Source organism: Equus caballus, chromosome 23, assembly GCF_041296265.1.
Source record: "Equus caballus isolate H_3958 breed thoroughbred chromosome 23, TB-T2T, whole genome shotgun sequence".
Taxonomy (NCBI): Eukaryota; Metazoa; Chordata; class Mammalia; order Perissodactyla; family Equidae; genus Equus; species Equus caballus.
Window position 1 is genome coordinate 20,191,290 of NC_091706.1, and position 18,183 is coordinate 20,209,472.

The 18,183-nt window shown below is 45.0% G+C and overlaps 1 protein-coding gene across 1 annotated transcript; it reads left to right on the plus strand.

The window, feature by feature from the left end:
• Nucleotides 1-1,500: 1,500 nt before the first annotated feature.
• LOC138920320 (tumor protein D55-like) lies at nucleotides 1,501-15,839 on the plus strand. Its single transcript, XM_070248375.1, is given in 3 exon segments — nucleotides 1,501-1,787; nucleotides 1,789-2,087; nucleotides 15,641-15,839. Coding segments are annotated over 3 exon segments (570 nt in total). The 5' UTR covers nucleotides 1,501-1,617; the 3' UTR covers nucleotides 15,742-15,839.
• The last annotated feature ends 2,344 nt before the right edge of the window (nucleotides 15,840-18,183 follow it).

Here is an 18,183-nt window from a genome sequence, read left to right on the forward strand (position 1 = left end):
TATGCATTCTGTGTTGTTTGGCTTATTGATTCAGGGGCTTCTTTACCCTTCATCTTCAGTTTTGAAAGAGGATTTCTGGTTCAGAGTCAGAGCATTCCTGAAACCACTAGTGTTTCCGCAGGCAATGGAGAACAGTCCACTCTCTGGAACAACACAGGTTTTAGGCAGTCCTTGCTGCCCTTTTCAGGCCTTTATATACATAGCCAAATCCCTCATTAGCCTTCATGTTTCCAACAAGAACAATTGTCATTTTTCAATCTAGGGAGGCACATGCTTCAGGGCAAGGCAATAATAGACACTACTGAGTTACGTGAAAGGGTCACTGAAGATAAACCCAAAGGAGGGCTGAAGTTGGTTTGGATGCCCAGCTAGATGCTTCGCTGCAGCGACATGACTATGGCAAACTGCTGAAATTTGCTGAGGATCTATCACGTTCCACAAGATCACGCTTGCAAGAACTACCAGCATGTCCAACAAAATCACTGGAATCTAGAACTTGCTCAAGGCTCTTCCCTGGGAATGAGAAGGCAGACAAGGAGCTAAGTGATACCTGACCACCGGCCCTCACTGGATTGAAGTCCTGATTCTTCCACTGTATCAATTACAAGCTCTGAGTAGAAACAGGGGATATGGTGGGTTGACATCCTGACAGACTCTAACTGCTTCAACTTTACTGTGCAGACCACCTCCCACAACTGATAACCACATAGGTGTGTAGACATGTTTCCAGAAACGTGAGTGGATGCTTAGAAAGAAAGAAAATCCAACCACAACATTGAAAACCCAAGTACCATCTATTTGCATATCTTATTCCTTCTCTCCTAAATTCTCATAATAGTCTTTGCTTTTATTAAGCATAAATTTGACACAACTATTATAGATTTACTCATTCTCCCTCCCTCTCCCCCCAAAAATGCCAGTTGTGACTGGTCAGACTCACTTTCCGGGCTCTGCTCTCCCCAGTCCCTGGCGCTGTGGATGCTCCGGGCCCCGAGCATCAGTCTCCGCTGGACGCAGGAGTTCTGAGCAGCCCTCAAGCCCACTATCGAGCGGGGCCAGGAGTTTCTGAGGCCGCTGAGGTAACCTGAGAAGGGAAAACAGAGACAGTAGAGGCCGGACCTCCTCGGCTACCTGCCCCCCTTTGGCGCAGTTCTCCTTTATTTTTATGTATTGGGCTTGTTCCTAAACTTCTCTTAGTACAAAGGGTTCAAAGGATTTTCAAGGGTTGGAATGGTCTTTGCGGCAGAAGCAGGTCCTCAGGGGAGTCGGTCTGGGCTTGAAGGCCAGAGCCTGTCACCCGCTGTGACAGGAGGGAACAAACCTCTCTCTCTGATAATAACCACAGCACCACCTACCTCACAGGCCACTGTGAGAGCCAACACCGCTCCCAGCGAGAGAGGTCCGGGCAAGCGGGTTCCGCTGGCGGTAGCCTTCCTGCCGGAAGTCCCGCCTCCGCGATCCCGGGCCTACCCCGCACCCCCACCGCACACACACCGGAAGTGGGCCTCGCCGGCGGCGGTGTCCACGCACCGGCTGGGTGTCCTTTCCTCCGACCAAGACGTGGATCCCTCCCGCCTAGAGTCCCACCCGCCGGCGAGAGTCTGACCCCGGGCCTAGATGTCGTCTTTGCTGGCCAAGATTATTTCTCCACTGGCCACCAGTTTGACTCTCCGCACCAAGAATTGGTCCTATACCCTTAAGGAACATCTTTTTTCTCAGTCCATGCCCGGAGCCATGACAGAGACCTCTAAGCCCACTTAGGAATCCCACCCAACTGCCCAGCCAGAGGCTCACAGAGGCCGGGCAAAGGGAGCCCGTGTCTGAGCTAGCTGAATTGGAGGCGGAAATTGTCCCCCTGCGCCACCTGCTGGCAGCCAGAGAGAGACGCTGCGTGGAGCTCAAGAGGAAGCTGGACCTCACGGCCTTGGTGGGGCTGAGGCAGCATCTGCCCAAGAGCTGGCGCGAAGTTCAGGTCTCCAACGCCCACGAGAAACAAAAGACGACAGCTGCCCTGTTCGCCATGGGCTCTGCCATTTGCGGGAAGCTTGCAGACATGAAGAAGTCGGCCACATTCAGATCCTCTGAAGGTCTGTTGGGGACAGTCAAGTCCAGAGGCCCAGGGGGCAGAGAGCTTGGCAGTGACTGCCTTCCTTCTTGAGCGGGAAGTGGGGATGATCTGCTCCCAGTTTCTGAGACTGGGAACGATCCGCTTCCTGGAAGTGGAGATGATCCTGTTCCAGGGAGTGCGGATGACGTGCTGCCCTTTCTGAAGCTGGAGTGAGCCCCTTGGTAACCTTGCCTGGCCACCTAACCAGTGCGAGAACTCCCCTCATCACAGTTGCAATTCTGCCCACCAAAAACAAGTAGCCAAACCGTAATTGTAAAGTTAATTCGGGATATGGACAGAGTCCAGTTTTGAGAAAAGCAATGCCCATGTGTACGTAGATGTTGGCTGCCCTTGAGATAGAGAACCCAATGTTTTTTATCCAGTTATTTTACACTGAAATTTGTAGATGAAATGTATCACTATCCTAACCTTCCTGGGGTTGCATTTAAATGGACAGGACAATGGCTCCAGAGGGATCTTAGGCAAAGCCCAAACTCTTTTTTGGAAAACTAATCTGTCGGAAGGATGAAGTAGCTTTCTGTTTAGAACTGGGAAAAGGTATGAAATAATGTGTAATTCTATCCTTTCCCATTTCCTTCCTTCCCTAAATCTCAGAAGGAACCTTGAAAGCTGCACCTGGCCTACGATTTTTATTTTAAAAAGATGATCAAGAAAACTTGTTTTTCTCTTGAGACCTCAGAAAAGGGGGAAAATATTAGTAGACTAATTATTACATAATCCTATAACTTTTTAAAAACTTGATTTTATTTTAAAGTTCCTAATTAAACAAAGTAACTTTAGCTTCGATTTAGGAGATTAGCTACTTTGGACTCAAGCTGAAATTGCAACTCTGCTTTGCCTTGTGCTTTGTTTATAATCTTTGTATATATCAAAAAGAGGGTTTTGAAGTGTAACCCTTGTGGCAGCGTGTCTCTGCCACAGCAGCATGCCACAAAAGGAGGAATATTGCTTCTCTGTTCTGCAGCAATTCCTAGTTAGTTACCCCCTCCAGCTGAGGGGCTGGAGGGAAAAACAGCACAGCCAAGTTCAAGAAAGGTAAACCTCTGTCATAAGCAACATTTAAGACAGAATGCCTGTGTCCTGTAATGCTGGCTGTCATGCCTTTGAATGGACCTACCTAATTGCCCATCGCTGGGCTCCTTGACTAGAAGTCTGTCCTTGTTTATAGTTAACCCCAACTGAGAAAGAAACAACCTGACCCTCAGGGGATGTCAGGTTAATAGGAACCTGATTTGAGTTGGTTCAAACTTTCTCGTATCTGATTTTCACAGGGGCTGTGGTACTTTTTATTTCGTTTTGTTTCCTTTTCCATTTTGAAAATGCCTGGACCTGGCAGCTCTTTCATTCCTCCAGTCACACGGCCTGAGGTAGAAGTTTGTGTCTTACTGGCTTTAGCGGGGGTCTCGGAGCTTTATTTGCCTGGGTGTTTATTGATAACGTCTCATTGCCTAGAGGGAGTCTCTCCAGCCTAAGAAAGTGACCCTGTTTTGTTGATTCTTGAATGCTCCCCCTGTATTCCTTTAGTTTTCCCATCAGCAAAACCAAATACCACTATAAATGCAAAAGTACGTGGTACACTGTAAAGTCACTGATGTATTCCAACCCTCTACGGATTTCTCAAGACAGTTTTGCTTGGACTAAAACAAGATGTTCAACTATTTTATGTGTTTGTTTTTTAATTTGTTATCAACCACAATGTTTTTCTATACTGAAGAACTAGAGACAAACTTGCAGCATGCATAAAGGCCAAGTAGTCCAACAGGCAAAGACTTTGACCCCATACCGCAGAAAGCCTTGTGTTAGGAAAGATCTCAGACTGACATCATGGCTAACCCAGAATATGTTCTATTTCATTTAATACTTCAAACAAATGCAGTAACAGTTTCCTCCAATAAATCCTCAACTCCCCGAGAGCAGTAAAGAACATATCTATTTTTGATCATCATTGTATTCCCATGCCTGGCTTAGGGTAGATGGTCAATAAATACTTGTTGAACCAATGAAGGAATCAATATCACATACTTCAGACATCAAATCTTGGATCCAAGAGATTATCAACAACATGAACGGGTTTACAAGTTCCTCTTCCTTTTAAACGCAGCATTTTACTTCCCTATTCAAAGACAGTTTGAGACCCTACTATGTGTCAGGCACTGTGCCAGGCTCTGAAGGAACAAAAGTTAATTAGACATGGTCCGTGCTCCCTAGAAACAGATTTTCAAATCATTACAATTCACTGCAGTAGGTACTAAAGTCGAGGAAGTCCGTGAAGAAGGGTGTTCAACTCTGCCTTGATAAGTCAGAAAAGAATTCAGGCAGAAAGTCTTAGAGGACTGGTAGGAATTTGCCAGACAGATAAGAGTAGACCATTCCAGACAATATCCAGAGGAACTAAGTCATGAAGGAATGTAGTAGAAGGGCATGTTCCAGGAAATACCAATGTCATTGTGGCTAGAGAGAGGGGGGAAGTGGTGAGAGATGAGGTTGGAGAAATAAACGGGGGCAAGATCATCAACAGTCTTACATGCTATCTCAGACATTACTGTTTTATCTTGTAGGATATAGGGAGGCATTGAAGGTACTTAAGTAAGGGAGAACTTATATGCTATCTCAGACATTAGTATTTAATCCTGTAGGAAATGAGGAAGCATTGAAGGTACTTAACTCAAATCTGTGTTTTAGGTAGGTCACTCTGGCCACCATAGAAATAGATGGAGAAGTGTTTAAGAGGAGGAATCTCCAAGACTTAGGAAACAACTGCATGGGAGAGAGGGATGGAAAGATTTGAGAGTTGATAAGGACGTAGAATTGGAAAGACTTGATACTAACTGTGCTGGACCTGCACATTCATTTTGCTTTGGCTCTTTTTTTGGATTCCAGCACACCTGCATCAATAGCCATGGACACCAATAAAATACCTCCACAAGAATGTGAACTCTGGATCAAAGGTTTCCTCCAGATTTCCCTTCTTCCACTTGTTTCTACCCTTCCCTTACATTGCTTCCCCTCATTCTGTGGTCTGTCTTCATAATTTGGTCAGCTCTGCTCATCTAGCCCTATTTGGATTTTTTAGCCTAACTTCAGCCTATTTAACTTTAACTTGGCCATTGCAGGATGCAATTTCCAATAGTTACTGAAATATGTGAACCCTCAAAGATACCCCATCCCTGGGTCTGGCTCATCCCCTGAGAACCACAAGTTAGGGGATATATTGGAACAAAAACTGAGGCTCTCAGTTTTCTTGGTCTTCCGTTGCCCATATGAGTGAAGGGGATGTGGTGGAAACTAAAGACAAGGGTTGAAAGTTCCAGCTCTCACACTCCCCATGCAGCTGGCAAGGATGGGAGGAAAGTACCAAGCCCCTGTAATTGCCATCATACATATCCCAGCACATCCCTAGCATCACACCCAGGGAAATGCACCAGCAACTTCTGGAGGCTATTTTACTTCTAAGCTCCAGATTTGAGAGAAACTATATCACATACCTACTCTGATGGCTTGCGTGGATTGCAGAGAGGTGAGCCGTGACCACTGACCCAGAACTGTGTAGGTCTTCTGATAGCGTTAGGCAGTGTTCTTGATGGCCCTACCAATCAAGCGGACAATGATGCCGTTTGTTGATTCAGCTAGGGGATGAGGTCAGTTGCATCTAGGCCATGGAATTTCAGTTCTTTCCCATGAACTCCAATGTAAGGGAAAGAGATGAGTGCCACTCTATAAAAACTACTGGGACATCAATGCAGTCACCATCTGAGACCACGTTCCACTTCTGCTGGCCAGATCTGTTGGTGGAAGGCTAAATGATGCCACAAATTCCTGTGTCTAGAGCCTCATTCACATTAGGCAAATGACAAAGGGAAAAATGCTTTCCAGGTGATGCACCTTGGCCAGCTAGTATAAACACATTATCATGCCACTTGGCCATCTCTCAGAAATTACTAAGCAGGTCCCTAAGATAGTCAAAAATGTCTGGCAATTCCTGACAGTTCACCAAGTAATTTAAAAGTTCCTTCCCTGTGTATCTATACTACCACCCAAATAGCTGAAGCCTCAAGAAGAGAAGTAAGTTCTTCTGGAAGTTGAAGGTTTTGGTCACCTGTACTGCAATCCTGGCTACCTCCCTCGCCGCAGACCCACGGCATCAAAACTGATGCATCCAACATAGTGCTACCTCTCCAAGGAGACTCTCCTCTTCTTTCTCTCCCCCTCCTAGTAACTTGCAACTGATTGGGGAAGAAGAATTGTACCTAACTGAAAGCAACAATTCATAGACTTGGCTCAGCTAAATTTTCTTTCTGGAACATTAGAACTAAGAGATAAAAAGACTCAGTCAGATGGTAACTGGTCTGTACAGTCATATAGATGTGGGTTTTTTGTTGTATTTGGAACATATCCAAGCACAGAAGATGATGCGCTGAAAGCAGACCAGAGCAGACATGCAGAGAGTTGCCATGTGACCACTTAGACTCACTCCCTAGCCAGAACTGAGGGCAGGACACAATTCCAAAGAAGTGAATGTGAGCTGGGCCATGATGCCAAAACTTCACCACCACAGAAACCCTTAAGTCTCATGCCAGAAGAGTCACTTGGGTTTGTAAGGTGACAGAAATCACTTATTCCCACTAGGAAAGTTATGGGTCAGGGGGCAGTCTTGGGAAACACTTGGCAAAGTAGGGAAACACTGGCACCATGACCAGGGAAGAGGAGGAAACTCTACTCCTAACATATTGCTGTTTTCTTCAATTATGAAAGAGTTTACTTGCTTACTCTACAAATATAGAGCACCTACTCTGTGCCAGGCACAGTTTATGTGCTAAGGATTCAGCAGTGAGCAAAACAGACAGAAACATCCTTGCCTTCATGGAGCCTATATTCATATGGGGCAAAAATAAACGATAACATAGCAAACACCCATGCAGGCACCGCACAACTTGAGGCCCAGCATAGCTATTTACCAGGGACTGTGAACACTTTACAAAAAGTCCTGATGAAACTGATTCCTTCCTAATTGGCTTGGCTTCACATCATGCTTAGACCTCCTTTTTATTTTGTCACATTTTAACTTGGTAGTATGGCTTCCTCTATCCTAATATTGACGAAGAAACCTGTGTTGTAACCCAGGCCACCCACATTTCTGACCAACTGGCTACAAACTTTCAGTGGTTCTCACTACTCTTTCAGATTCCCTAATTCACTGGAATGACTCACAGAACTCAGTAAAGCAGTATACTTACAATTACAGTTTTACTGTAAAGGATACAAATAAGAAGTGGCCAAGTGAAGAGGCACATAGAATGAGATCTGAGAGGAAATCTGAAGCTTTAATGTGCTCAGGTTGCATCACCCTCCCAGCACGTTGATGTATCATTAACAACCTAGGAGGCTCAGGTGCCCATAGTTGTTATTGTGGTTTCATTAGGTAGGTATGATTGATTGAATCATTGGCCTCATGACTGAACCCAATCTTCAGCCCCATCTCCCTCTCCACAGCTTGGGAGTCTAGGCTGGGATAATGTGGCTCAAATCCCCAAACTTCTAACCACACAGTTGTGTCTTTCCAATATGGCCAGCCCTCACCCTGAAACTATCCAAGAACCCACCAAGAATAATAAAGATGCTCCTATTGCTCAGGAAATCCCAATGATTTAGAGAGTCCTTCCAAGGAATCAGGGACAAAGACCAGCCAAATTCTTTATCATACAACAAAACCAGGCAATAGGCAGCTGCCCTACAAAATGGTCCCTCAAGTTCCACAAACACAAGCAAAGGGCACTGTGCCTCCACGGCAGCCTGTAAACATTGCTTACAGACAATTTGGTTGTCAATGTTCCTTACCACCACAAAACTCTCATATAATAATTCACTGCATTGTTCCACCACCCAATGTACACCATTCCATAGCTCTTATAGCTTCCAGACCATTATTTACCCCAAATTCTCATATTAACTGATTATTAGTAACAGGCTAGTGGTTGGCACCTAGAAAAGCCACAGACCACCAATAGAGAGGCATAAAATACCTTTAAACACACCAGTGACTGTTGAATTGAGGCCGCACTGGAGATGAAACATCTGGTCTACTCAACCCTGCATAAAACTGGAAGATATCTTCCTTAGCATATTCAACATCTTTATGTACTATATGGAAGCTCAGATTCAATTATTCTCATCCCTGCATATTCATCCTGGCTTCCATTGATCCTTGCTGAGCCTAGTCCCTCTAGACCTTTACCCACCTCCAAATATTATCTCTCAGCCCAGAAGCCTGGGCTGGGAAGCCAGAGCACATAAAAGTATTAGAGGCCTGCTGGTTGGTACCTTGGTTCTTTCTATACTTAACACTGTGGGGAGGTTATGGAGGCAGAAGAATGGTGGTGAGCATCAGCCTCCCACTGCAAACATATCCTAGACTCTGTCCGAGGCCTTTAATGGAGCTCTCCTGACGGAGCTGAGTGGGGAGGTGAAGCCTTGCCTCAGCCATCCTGGACACGCTCTCAATTATTCCTGGCCTGCTGTCACTCTGAACTCTCCTTCTTCCTCGGAACTCTGCCCCGCCTCTGTCTGACTCCAAACCTTGGCTCTCTGCACTTCAAACTTTGAGCCTACCTCTGGCCCTGTGGATTTGGTATTCCAACCAAGTGTTCCCATCAAATGGCTCTTGTCTTTTCCTATTGGACTCTTTTATTTAGTTTGCCCTTTGACTTCTGACTCTGTTTGCTGTCTGTGAAAGCCTGGTAAGCCCATCTGAACCTCATAGGAGAGGAGATGGCAACTCACACATTTGGAGTCACCAAAGATTGGCTAGTTTGCAATACATATAATTGCCAAGAAGGCAAACATTTATAATAATGAAAGCTAATATTTGTATGCCACTTACTGTGGACCAAACACTGTTCTAACACATTTTGTACTTTAATTCATTTCATCCTCATTCTACCTCTTCAGTGCAGGTTCTTTATTATCCCAATCTTACAGATTAACAAACCAAGGCTCAAAGAGGTAAAGTAACTTTCTCAACTATACACAGCTAGTAAGTGGCAGAGCCATGTGCAACCCAGGAACAGAGGTCTTGACCAGAAACCAACCCTGCCAACACCTTGATCTTGGACTTCCAGCCTCCAGAACTGTGAGAAAATAAATGTCTGCTGTTTGAGGTGCCTAGACTGTAGTATCCTTCTAGGATAGCTCTAATACAGACTAATATAATCTCCTTCAAATTTTCATTCAAAAGTCACCCCTTTTGCCACCCAATGTCCAATTTTAACCACCATATACCCGTTTCCAGCTTTAACACAATATATCATAGATTGTGTTTTTGCTATTTATTATTTTTTTGTCTGCCTCTTCCACTAGATGGTAAACTCCATAACAACAGAGATTTTGGTCAGTTTTGTTCACTATTATGTCCCCAGCATCTAATGCAGTGTCTGGCACATAGTAGGTAGTCAATAAATAAATGACAGAAAGGAAGAAAGTCCAGGAGCTGAGTGGTTCTCCTCATAGCTCTTCACACTCCATAGGACAGGACGGAGGCAGGGCTGAGCCAATGAGTAAAACCTGGTCTGTACTTAGAATGGGGTCAGCGTGATGACAAATGTCAACTTCAACAAAAGATCAGAGTAGCCAGAGTCAGAAAGGCTAATGAGGGCCAAACCAAGGAGGCATCTGAAGTCACAAACAATTAAGGGCATGTAGGCTGCCAATGACTAACTCTGCCCTATACCTGCTTGTTAAGCCTTGTGGTTTTTATTTCTGCTTGCTTCACCTGCCCAGATGCTCCAAGTGCTCCTCACTGCTATTTTGACACTCTTGTCCTTAGCCCAGGCAAGACTGGTGGTAATCTGAGGAATGATATGCACATCTAATGAGTGCCTTCAAAAGTTTCCTTCCCTCTTCAAGCCTGAGAATCCTAGAAGAGGAAATGCTTATAGCGCTCCCTCAGGTAGAGGCTGGGAGTTTTTCCAGGCTCCACCAGGATCTCTTGCTTTGGCCTACCTTCCCCCACTGCCTATTTCATTACCTGTCACATGGATTTCACCTCTCTCCCTGGTCCCTTTTGATGGCATCTTAGTTGTAGATTTATTCCCAGATGCTGTCCTTGAAGCACTTTATTCAGAAGGCTCTGAGCAGCCGAACCCAGCATCTGGGTCCCTGCTCCTGTGGGAGTGGACTTAGAGCAAAGGCATAGAGAGGTGTTCTGTAATACACCCCTTCTGCCAGCCACCTCCCCCCTACTCACAGCTCCTCCTTGACACTAGAGGGCGCTACTCACACTCCCATTTTACCCTATTTTGTGCCACACAACCCCATTGTCATGCTCTTCACCCCCAAACCTCCATCAGCTACATCTCTCGATGAAATGTTTATCATTAAGGCCTAAATCTATGATTCCTCCTCAAATATGGATAAACCTCACACCAGTTCCTTAAGTAGAAAAAAACACTGACCGTTAACTAGAGTTTTGACCTTAACCTGTAGAACCTACTAACAATACTGAGAAGGGGATCAGAGGAAAATTGCTTTTGTTAACTAGATAGAATATCTGACAAAGTTTGTTTATTTGCTTCAGGACCAGGCAAGTGAAGGGAATTCCTTGTTCTGGTTCAAAATGAGAAGACAGAAATTCTTCTCTGAAGGAAGAGGTTGTTTGTGGCTGTGGAGGGAGAAGGAAGAAGATCAATTATCAGGGTCAGTGGATGAAAAGAAAGGCAGCGTGTCAGGAGCTGTTCTGAAGTTAAGCAAGGACAAATTCTCAGCTTCTCACAACACATCATTCCCCAGTCCCCAAACTCTGAAATCCTCCACGTCCACACCTCATTATCCTCCTTCCAACCATCTAGTGGGGAGATTTTCTGCTGTATGTGACTTAGAAGTCAGGGATAGTGGGGGAGGGACAAGTCCCTCATTCCTGGCATCCTTAGTTGGACCCCTGAACACATCTCCGTATAAAAATACTGTTCATTAAGTGGCCAAGTCCTATAGTCCTGTTGGGACTCTACTTCAGAGCATTATGGGCTAAACATAGCTAAGCACCATGCATAATATGGTTCCTCTGGAGAATGCACTCTGAGTTCCACATAACTCACTTCTACAAATGAACCACTAGAATTCTGCCATTCTGACATAGGAACTGCCTGTGAGACTCTCAAATGAGAGTGGAAGATACAGTGGTGTCTTTAGGGACTGTTCAGTTCAGATGACAAGGAAAGATTGTGTGTCCTTTTTGCTTGAGAGCTTTCCTGCATTGCCTTTTGTTCATTCTAGAGATCAAGAAATATATTCCCTTCCTTCTGGCTATGTCTCAAAGTATTCTGAGGCCATGGACCAACATAACCATTGAATCCTGCAGAGTCAGACTAAGGGTGTTGTGTCTCACTTGCTTAGAAATGGAAGAGAACAAGTCAAAGTTGGAAGTTTAATTTTAGCTTTTTTTGCATTTTGACCATGAATGCTACTAAAATGTTTCTGATAAAAGTGCACTTCTTTACCAAAACTCAGAGATATAAGTTTAAATTCCAATTTTTAAACCATGTTTTATCAACTTTCATATAATTTCATATAATACATCTGTTGTCTTTTGTAATCCTCACTAAAGCCTTTAAGGAAGAAATTTACACTCCCATTTCACCGATGAAGAAATTAAGGCAGAGAGATTAAGGAACTTGCCCAAGTCTTTGAAGCTTGAAAGCAGCAAACATTTGAATCCAGGTGCATCTGACTCAGAGCCAGGCTCTCAGCTACTCTGCTGCCTCTCAAATGGCAGAAGTCCTGCTGCCACCAGTAAACATCAGCCACTACTATCAAGGATTGCCCAGGGGCACCTTTATAATGTAAACATCATGTGCAAAACAGTCTCAAAGCTTTTCTCTGTAGAAAAGAGGGCACTTGCCAGAGGAAGGTGTTCTTGAATAGTATTAAGAGTAACACATCCTTAAAATTAAATTAATCTATGCTTTTTGTGCAATAGACAGTCTTTAAGAAAGTATCTCTTAAAAGTAGAATATAGAATATACAAGTACAATATGAATAATGCAATCTGCATAAAAACAGGTGTAATGTCTTGTAGGGATATAGGTTCCCTGCTTAGGGGAGCGGAAAACAGAGCGGGACAGTCATGCACATGAGCAAACATGTGCGCAACTTGGGGATTGGCTCTGCTACCATCCAAGAGAGAAGGGGAGGCATAGTGTGCGCTAGTCCCATCTCTAGCCTTGCACGGAGGCTTATTAATATTGGGAGACTCAAGTCTAGTGACGTGAGCTAGCTCATTTTGCATAATCCTCTCTTGAGGCTGTGGCTGAACTGTGGTGGAAGTTTGGCTCACTCCCCCCCAATTTCCCCTGGATAGTCCATGAAGCTCTAGAGGTGTCAGTCCTTCCTCCGGGCAGATGATCAATGCCCATCAGTTCTTGTAGGTAGACCTTTGTTGTTACTCTTCTGGAAATGGGTGTTGGGTTTCAGGAACTTTCACCCTCCACAGCTCCTAAAATGCAGTATGTTAGAAGTGCAATCAGTTTGCACCAATCACCACAACTCCCTCCGCCCCCCAATTCCCAAACAAAGCTCTGGATATTCACGAATCATTATGACTGCTTAATTTCAGAGAGTTCTGTTGAATTGCTTCTAAATTTCTCTGGATGGCTGAACAGGGATAAGCTTACTGCCCACAGCAGCTGCTAGCCACAGTAACTGTGAAAGCAGGGTCTGTGTCTGCACGCCAACCTCCAGTGACTGGGTGGACCCAGCATGAGCCTGTCCTTGGGGCTCTGAACTTTCTTTCTGTAGTGCATTCCCCAGGCTCAGGGACTAAAGAAAAGCAAAGCCATTGCCTTGTTGCCAGGGAAACCAAGCAGGTGCTCTGAAGCCAGTGATTCATAACAAAATGCTCAACTTTTCCTTGCTGGGAGGCAGAGGTTGTTCTAGCTAGGGTAGAAGTTAGAGTCCAAGTGGTCAGAACTGGAACAGTGTTTGCCATGTGGCATCAGGAGTTCAGACGGGCCGGCTAAGTCCAAATCCACTAGGGAATGCTTACATTGGAAAGCTGGCAAGACAAAGAGCTAATACATAACCCAAAGGCTGGAGGTTGGGATTACAGAGTCAGGATTTGAGAATCAGGCAAACTGGGGTTCAGTTTACAAAAATGTAGGGAGCAAAGTAAGATGTCCAAGGGCGCTGCTGAAAAGAACCTCAGGGTGTTCCTTGGTTTCCTCAGGGAAACCAAGACATCGTGAAACATGAAAGGATACATGGGCAGATTTGTCAGCTTCATAGCAAGGTGTGCACCCTTCTACCTCCTGCCCACCTCTTGAGTGAGTTGGAACAAGTCCTCTTTCCAATTCCAGGCACATGAGTGTGCATCAGTGAATCATATAGAAAAGCTCCTTCCTCGGGGCTGGATATCACCTTGACTCCCTCTGAATACTTTGGTCTACTTTGACTTCTGCTTGACCACGGACTAGCGGGAATCTCAAGCGCCTTTCAGAAGGTCCCCTGTCCTAGAACTTTGCAGATAAATCATACACAAGGTCCCAGTCAGCTCTCACTTAAGGCTCTGCCGACCTACATGCCATCTGACTGGCAAACAAGCATACCAATACAACACAAATCCAAATGCCTTGTCATGGTCTTCCAGGTTTATCTCACCAATCTCATCTTATTACTACAGCCTCTTATCTTTACCTTCTTCCAGCTTCACCAGTGTTTTTGTTCCTTCATCATGCCAAGCTCCCGTACTACCCCTAGACCTGGCCCTGCCCTGAGTTCTGCACTTTCTGGGATCCCACCTAACCTTCCTACATCTGTGCTCCTCTACATAGGGCAAGGGACATGCCTACCAAGACCCATTACCTCCTGATACTGGACCGGGTGGGACTGGGGTCCTGAGTTAGACCCAGCCCTTAGTATGAGTTCTTGACCTCATGCAGGAAAGACTTCAAGAGTGGGTCAGGAGAGATTATACAAGTTTATTGAAAGACAAAAGTTGGGCTAATTAGAATGAAACTGAGGAAGTAAAGCCAGCCAGGCTCATCAGGTGGAAAACAACTGACCAGCCCTGGGTGGGGTCTGGGGTGCTGATCCATAGTGGTTGAAGTGGGCAGCTGGGGATTGGTTAGTGTGAAGCGGGAAGTCAGGTTGACAGCTGGGAATCGGTTGATCTCTGGGCCTGGCAGTCATCTTTAACAGGCCAGCTGCCAAGCTCATGATCAAACAGCAGGGTTGGATACCTGGATTGGTCAGGCATCTAGTCAGGCGCTGGGCTCGTGATCAGAGGGCTGGTTGGCTACTTGGAGTGGTCAGGCATCTGTTGCTGCTTGAGAGACAACTTTCATTTCTACCTGTTCCCTGTGTCAGTATCATGGTCTGGAGCAATAAAACTGTAGGAAATCATATTTTATATAACAGTGTCAGGTTAGTAATTTACTGGAATATCGGAATGGTCTTAAGAAGCTCACAGAGAACAGCAAATCTTTGCATTCTGCTGGGTCTAAAAAAAAATTGCACAAAGTAGAAGATGTTGGTTGTAAAAAATTCAAGTCATATGGGCTTTTGTAAAGCATGTGATGAACATCCTCCTCTTCTCCTCTCCCCACGGCATCCAAGGCTAAAGGTCTAAGGTATTTCCCCTTGGCTCTATCTCTGAGCACATAGTTAGGGTTGGTACCTGGCTAGTTCTCAACTATATGGCTGTACTAATTACTAGAATGTTGAAATGCTTCTGTAAGCACCAGAAAACAGCTTCTGCCTGAGAGCCTCCCACACTCTCAGTCCTTAGCCTTCCAGGATTCATACTGCAGGGCACATGTTAAAGTTGGAGTTCTTTGTGAACTCAAGTCAAAGGAAACCTGGATGGGTGGCTGGGAGCCCACAGTTTCCACAGCCAGTTGGAGAACAGACTGAGAAACAGAGAGGAGCCAGGAGGCTCTGGGGGCAGGAAGCACTTGACAATTCGGTCAGTGACCAGAGAAAATGGATCCCACTATTGTTTGTCTTGTCACTGTGCACAGGGGCTGATTCCAAGGACACAGTGTAAGGTTGCATAGCTGGTCCAGCACCCTTCCTCTGGCTCTGGTTGGACATGGTACCCTCATGAACCTCTCCTCAGAGTGTAACCAATAGTGGAGAGGCTAGTCCCCCAAAGGAGATCAGGTGCGATTACCATAAGAAGGTAGAATGGATGCTGAGCAAATCAGCCAAACAAGCCTAGGAAATCACTTGATTTTCATAATTGTTTACTTAAAAATTTATACCTAAACTCTTTTTAAAAAGAGATTCGAGAGGAATAAGGAATATATTTAAACAAGAAGGTGGGTAAAGCAGAAAAACCAAGATCGTTAAAATGAATAATAAAACATACTGGCAAAACAGATAATATATTTGATGGGGCTGACCTCCTTTGTTGAAGCCCCTGGTAGAAGGAAAGAAGTTATAAGTTCTTGCTCTCAGAAAGGACGAAAGATAACAATTGTTAAAAGAGAGTTCTAGGAAAATTTAATAGACTTTTTTTCCATGCAGGAAATGCTGACATGATGATGGACAGTATCTTTGACAGCAGTTTAACGCATGGAGAAGAGATCAACACAGTTACTTCTGGGAATGGTTGTGGTGAAAGTTGAAGACTTACCATTAGCATACACTTGACTGAAAGCAATCCTGTGGAGAGGGGCATGGAGATTTTCTGTATTCATTCATTCAATAAACGCTTTTTACCTAATTACTATACCCAGACACTTGCTAAGTACTATTGCATCAATGGTGAGCAAAGCTCATGTGGTCTTTACCTTCAGGGAGGTTAAAATCTAATGTCCAGTATGGTGGCTACTAGTCACATGTGGCTATTTGAGTGTTTACATTTGTCCAGTCCAAACGGACTGTGCCATAAGTGGAAAATGCACAACAGATTTTGAAGATTTAGTACCAAAAAAAAAAGAATGTAACGTATTCTATTGATAAGTTTCATATTAGCTACGTGTTAAAAGGTATTTTGAAAATACTGAGTTAAGTAAAAGGTATTAAAATTAATTTCATTTGTGGCTGCTAGAAAAATTTAAATTACACATGTAATTTGTACATGTGGCTCACATTTGATTTCTATTGGATAGTGCTGATCTAGAGGAAAAGACAATCATCATAAAACAAAGCCACCCATATTATTAAATAATTAGAAAATGAGGTAAAAGAGGAACAAACTAAAAAAGTTTGGGGACTCAAAGTTTAAGATCTCCTTAAGAATGTGGTACCTGAAAGAGGAGTAGGAGACAGTCTGAAGGAGGGAAGCATTAGGGATGGGGTGTTCTGGGAAGCTGATGATTGACAAAGGTGGTGGTAGGGGAGGTGGAGAGAAGGGAATAGATGGAAGATGCATTTAGCTGGAAGGTTGATGGAACTTGGTGATTGGTTGGTTGTGTAGATAGTGAGGGAAAGAGAGGAGTTAAGAATGACTTCTAGTTTCTGGTTGAAGAAACCAGGTGGATGGAGATGCTATTTCTGAAACAAGGAGGTTGCACTTGCTACCGGTGCCCAGGGAGGCTAAGCTGTCACCCTGGCAGGCTGGTTGTAATGCTCAGCTGTGTGTGGCTGCTATGGACCCTTCAATCACTTTATTGGGCATGAGGAGCCCCAGCACAGCTGGCTGCAAGATCTATTAGAACATTCCTGTTGCAGCTTTTCTGTTAAGTGGGTAGGCCTTGAGTATGGCTGGTTGCCATTCTCAGGGGCTTACAATTGCTGTAGGCCTCTGGCCTACAAGGCTCTTTGTCAGCTGTCTCAGCTGAGTGGGGCTGGTGCCAGGCACAGGAGCACCCCATTGTTTCAGGCTTTGGAAGGTGGGACCAATCCCCTATGTGGCTGTTTGAGAATCATAATTCTTCCACAGCTGACAAGCCCCACTGCCCACAGGGCCATACCCCATTAACCCAGTCCTGCCCCATGCACTCACCCAAACCCCCTGATGCGGACTTAGTCACCACACTACATAGGCCCCACACACTCCACCAATGTCCCACACACTCCACCCAATCCTTGTGCATGCCTTGCCCCGCAGAGGCAGACCCATTCACCTAGCTGCAGAGGATCAAGGCACCTAGCCTATACAGGCCAACAAGTTGCCCAAGGGCTTGCTGTTTGGCGTGGCCAGCCCCTGGCTGAGCTCAATTAAATCAGTGCTCTAGTGGGTGGGGCAGACCCTTGACTAACAGGCCAGGGGAAGAACTCCAATGGCATCTGCAAGCCCCTGTGTCAGCATATATGTACTAGGTCACAATAATGGCTGCTGCCAATGTCTCAGTCCCTGGAGAGGTCTCATCTCTCACTGAGATGTACACAGCATCTATCAGATGAGTCTCTTTTCACCAAAGGACTGTGCATCTTTCTTTCTGGTGGTTTTAGTTTGCATTCAGAAATGAGTGAATTTGTATGTGGGCCTTTTAAGAGCTAGCTTTTCCCTCCCTTATTTCCCATAGCTTTTCTGTGGGTATCCCCCATGGTAGTCAGTAGCCAGCAAAGCCAGATATTATGACGCTCATCTCAGTTGTGCTGAGTCCAAAAGATGCTTATAGTGGCAACGCTCTCCTGCTCAGGTCTCCTATTCCTCCAGGGAAGGCTGCATACCTTAGGATTGTTCCTGACTGGCCATGAAGACCATGGCTTGTGAAGGTGGCCACTCCTCCTTGTTTCAGAAATAGCATCTCCATCCACCTGGTTTCTTCAACCAGAAACTAGAAGTCATTCTTAACTCCTCTCTTTCCCTCACTATCTACACAACCAACCAATCACCAAGTTCCATCAACCTTCCAGCTAAATGCATCTTCCATCTATTCCCTTCTCTCCACCTCCCCTACCACCACCTTTGTCAATCATCAGCTTCCCAGAACACCCCATCCCTAATGCTTCCCTCCTTCAGACTGTCTCCTACTCCTCTTTCAGGTACCACATTCTTAAGGAGATCTTAAACTTTGAGTCCCCAAACTTTTTTAGTTTGTTCCTCTTTTACCTCATTTTCTAATTATTTAATAATATGGGTGGCTTTGTTTTATGATGATTGTCTTTTCCTCTAGATC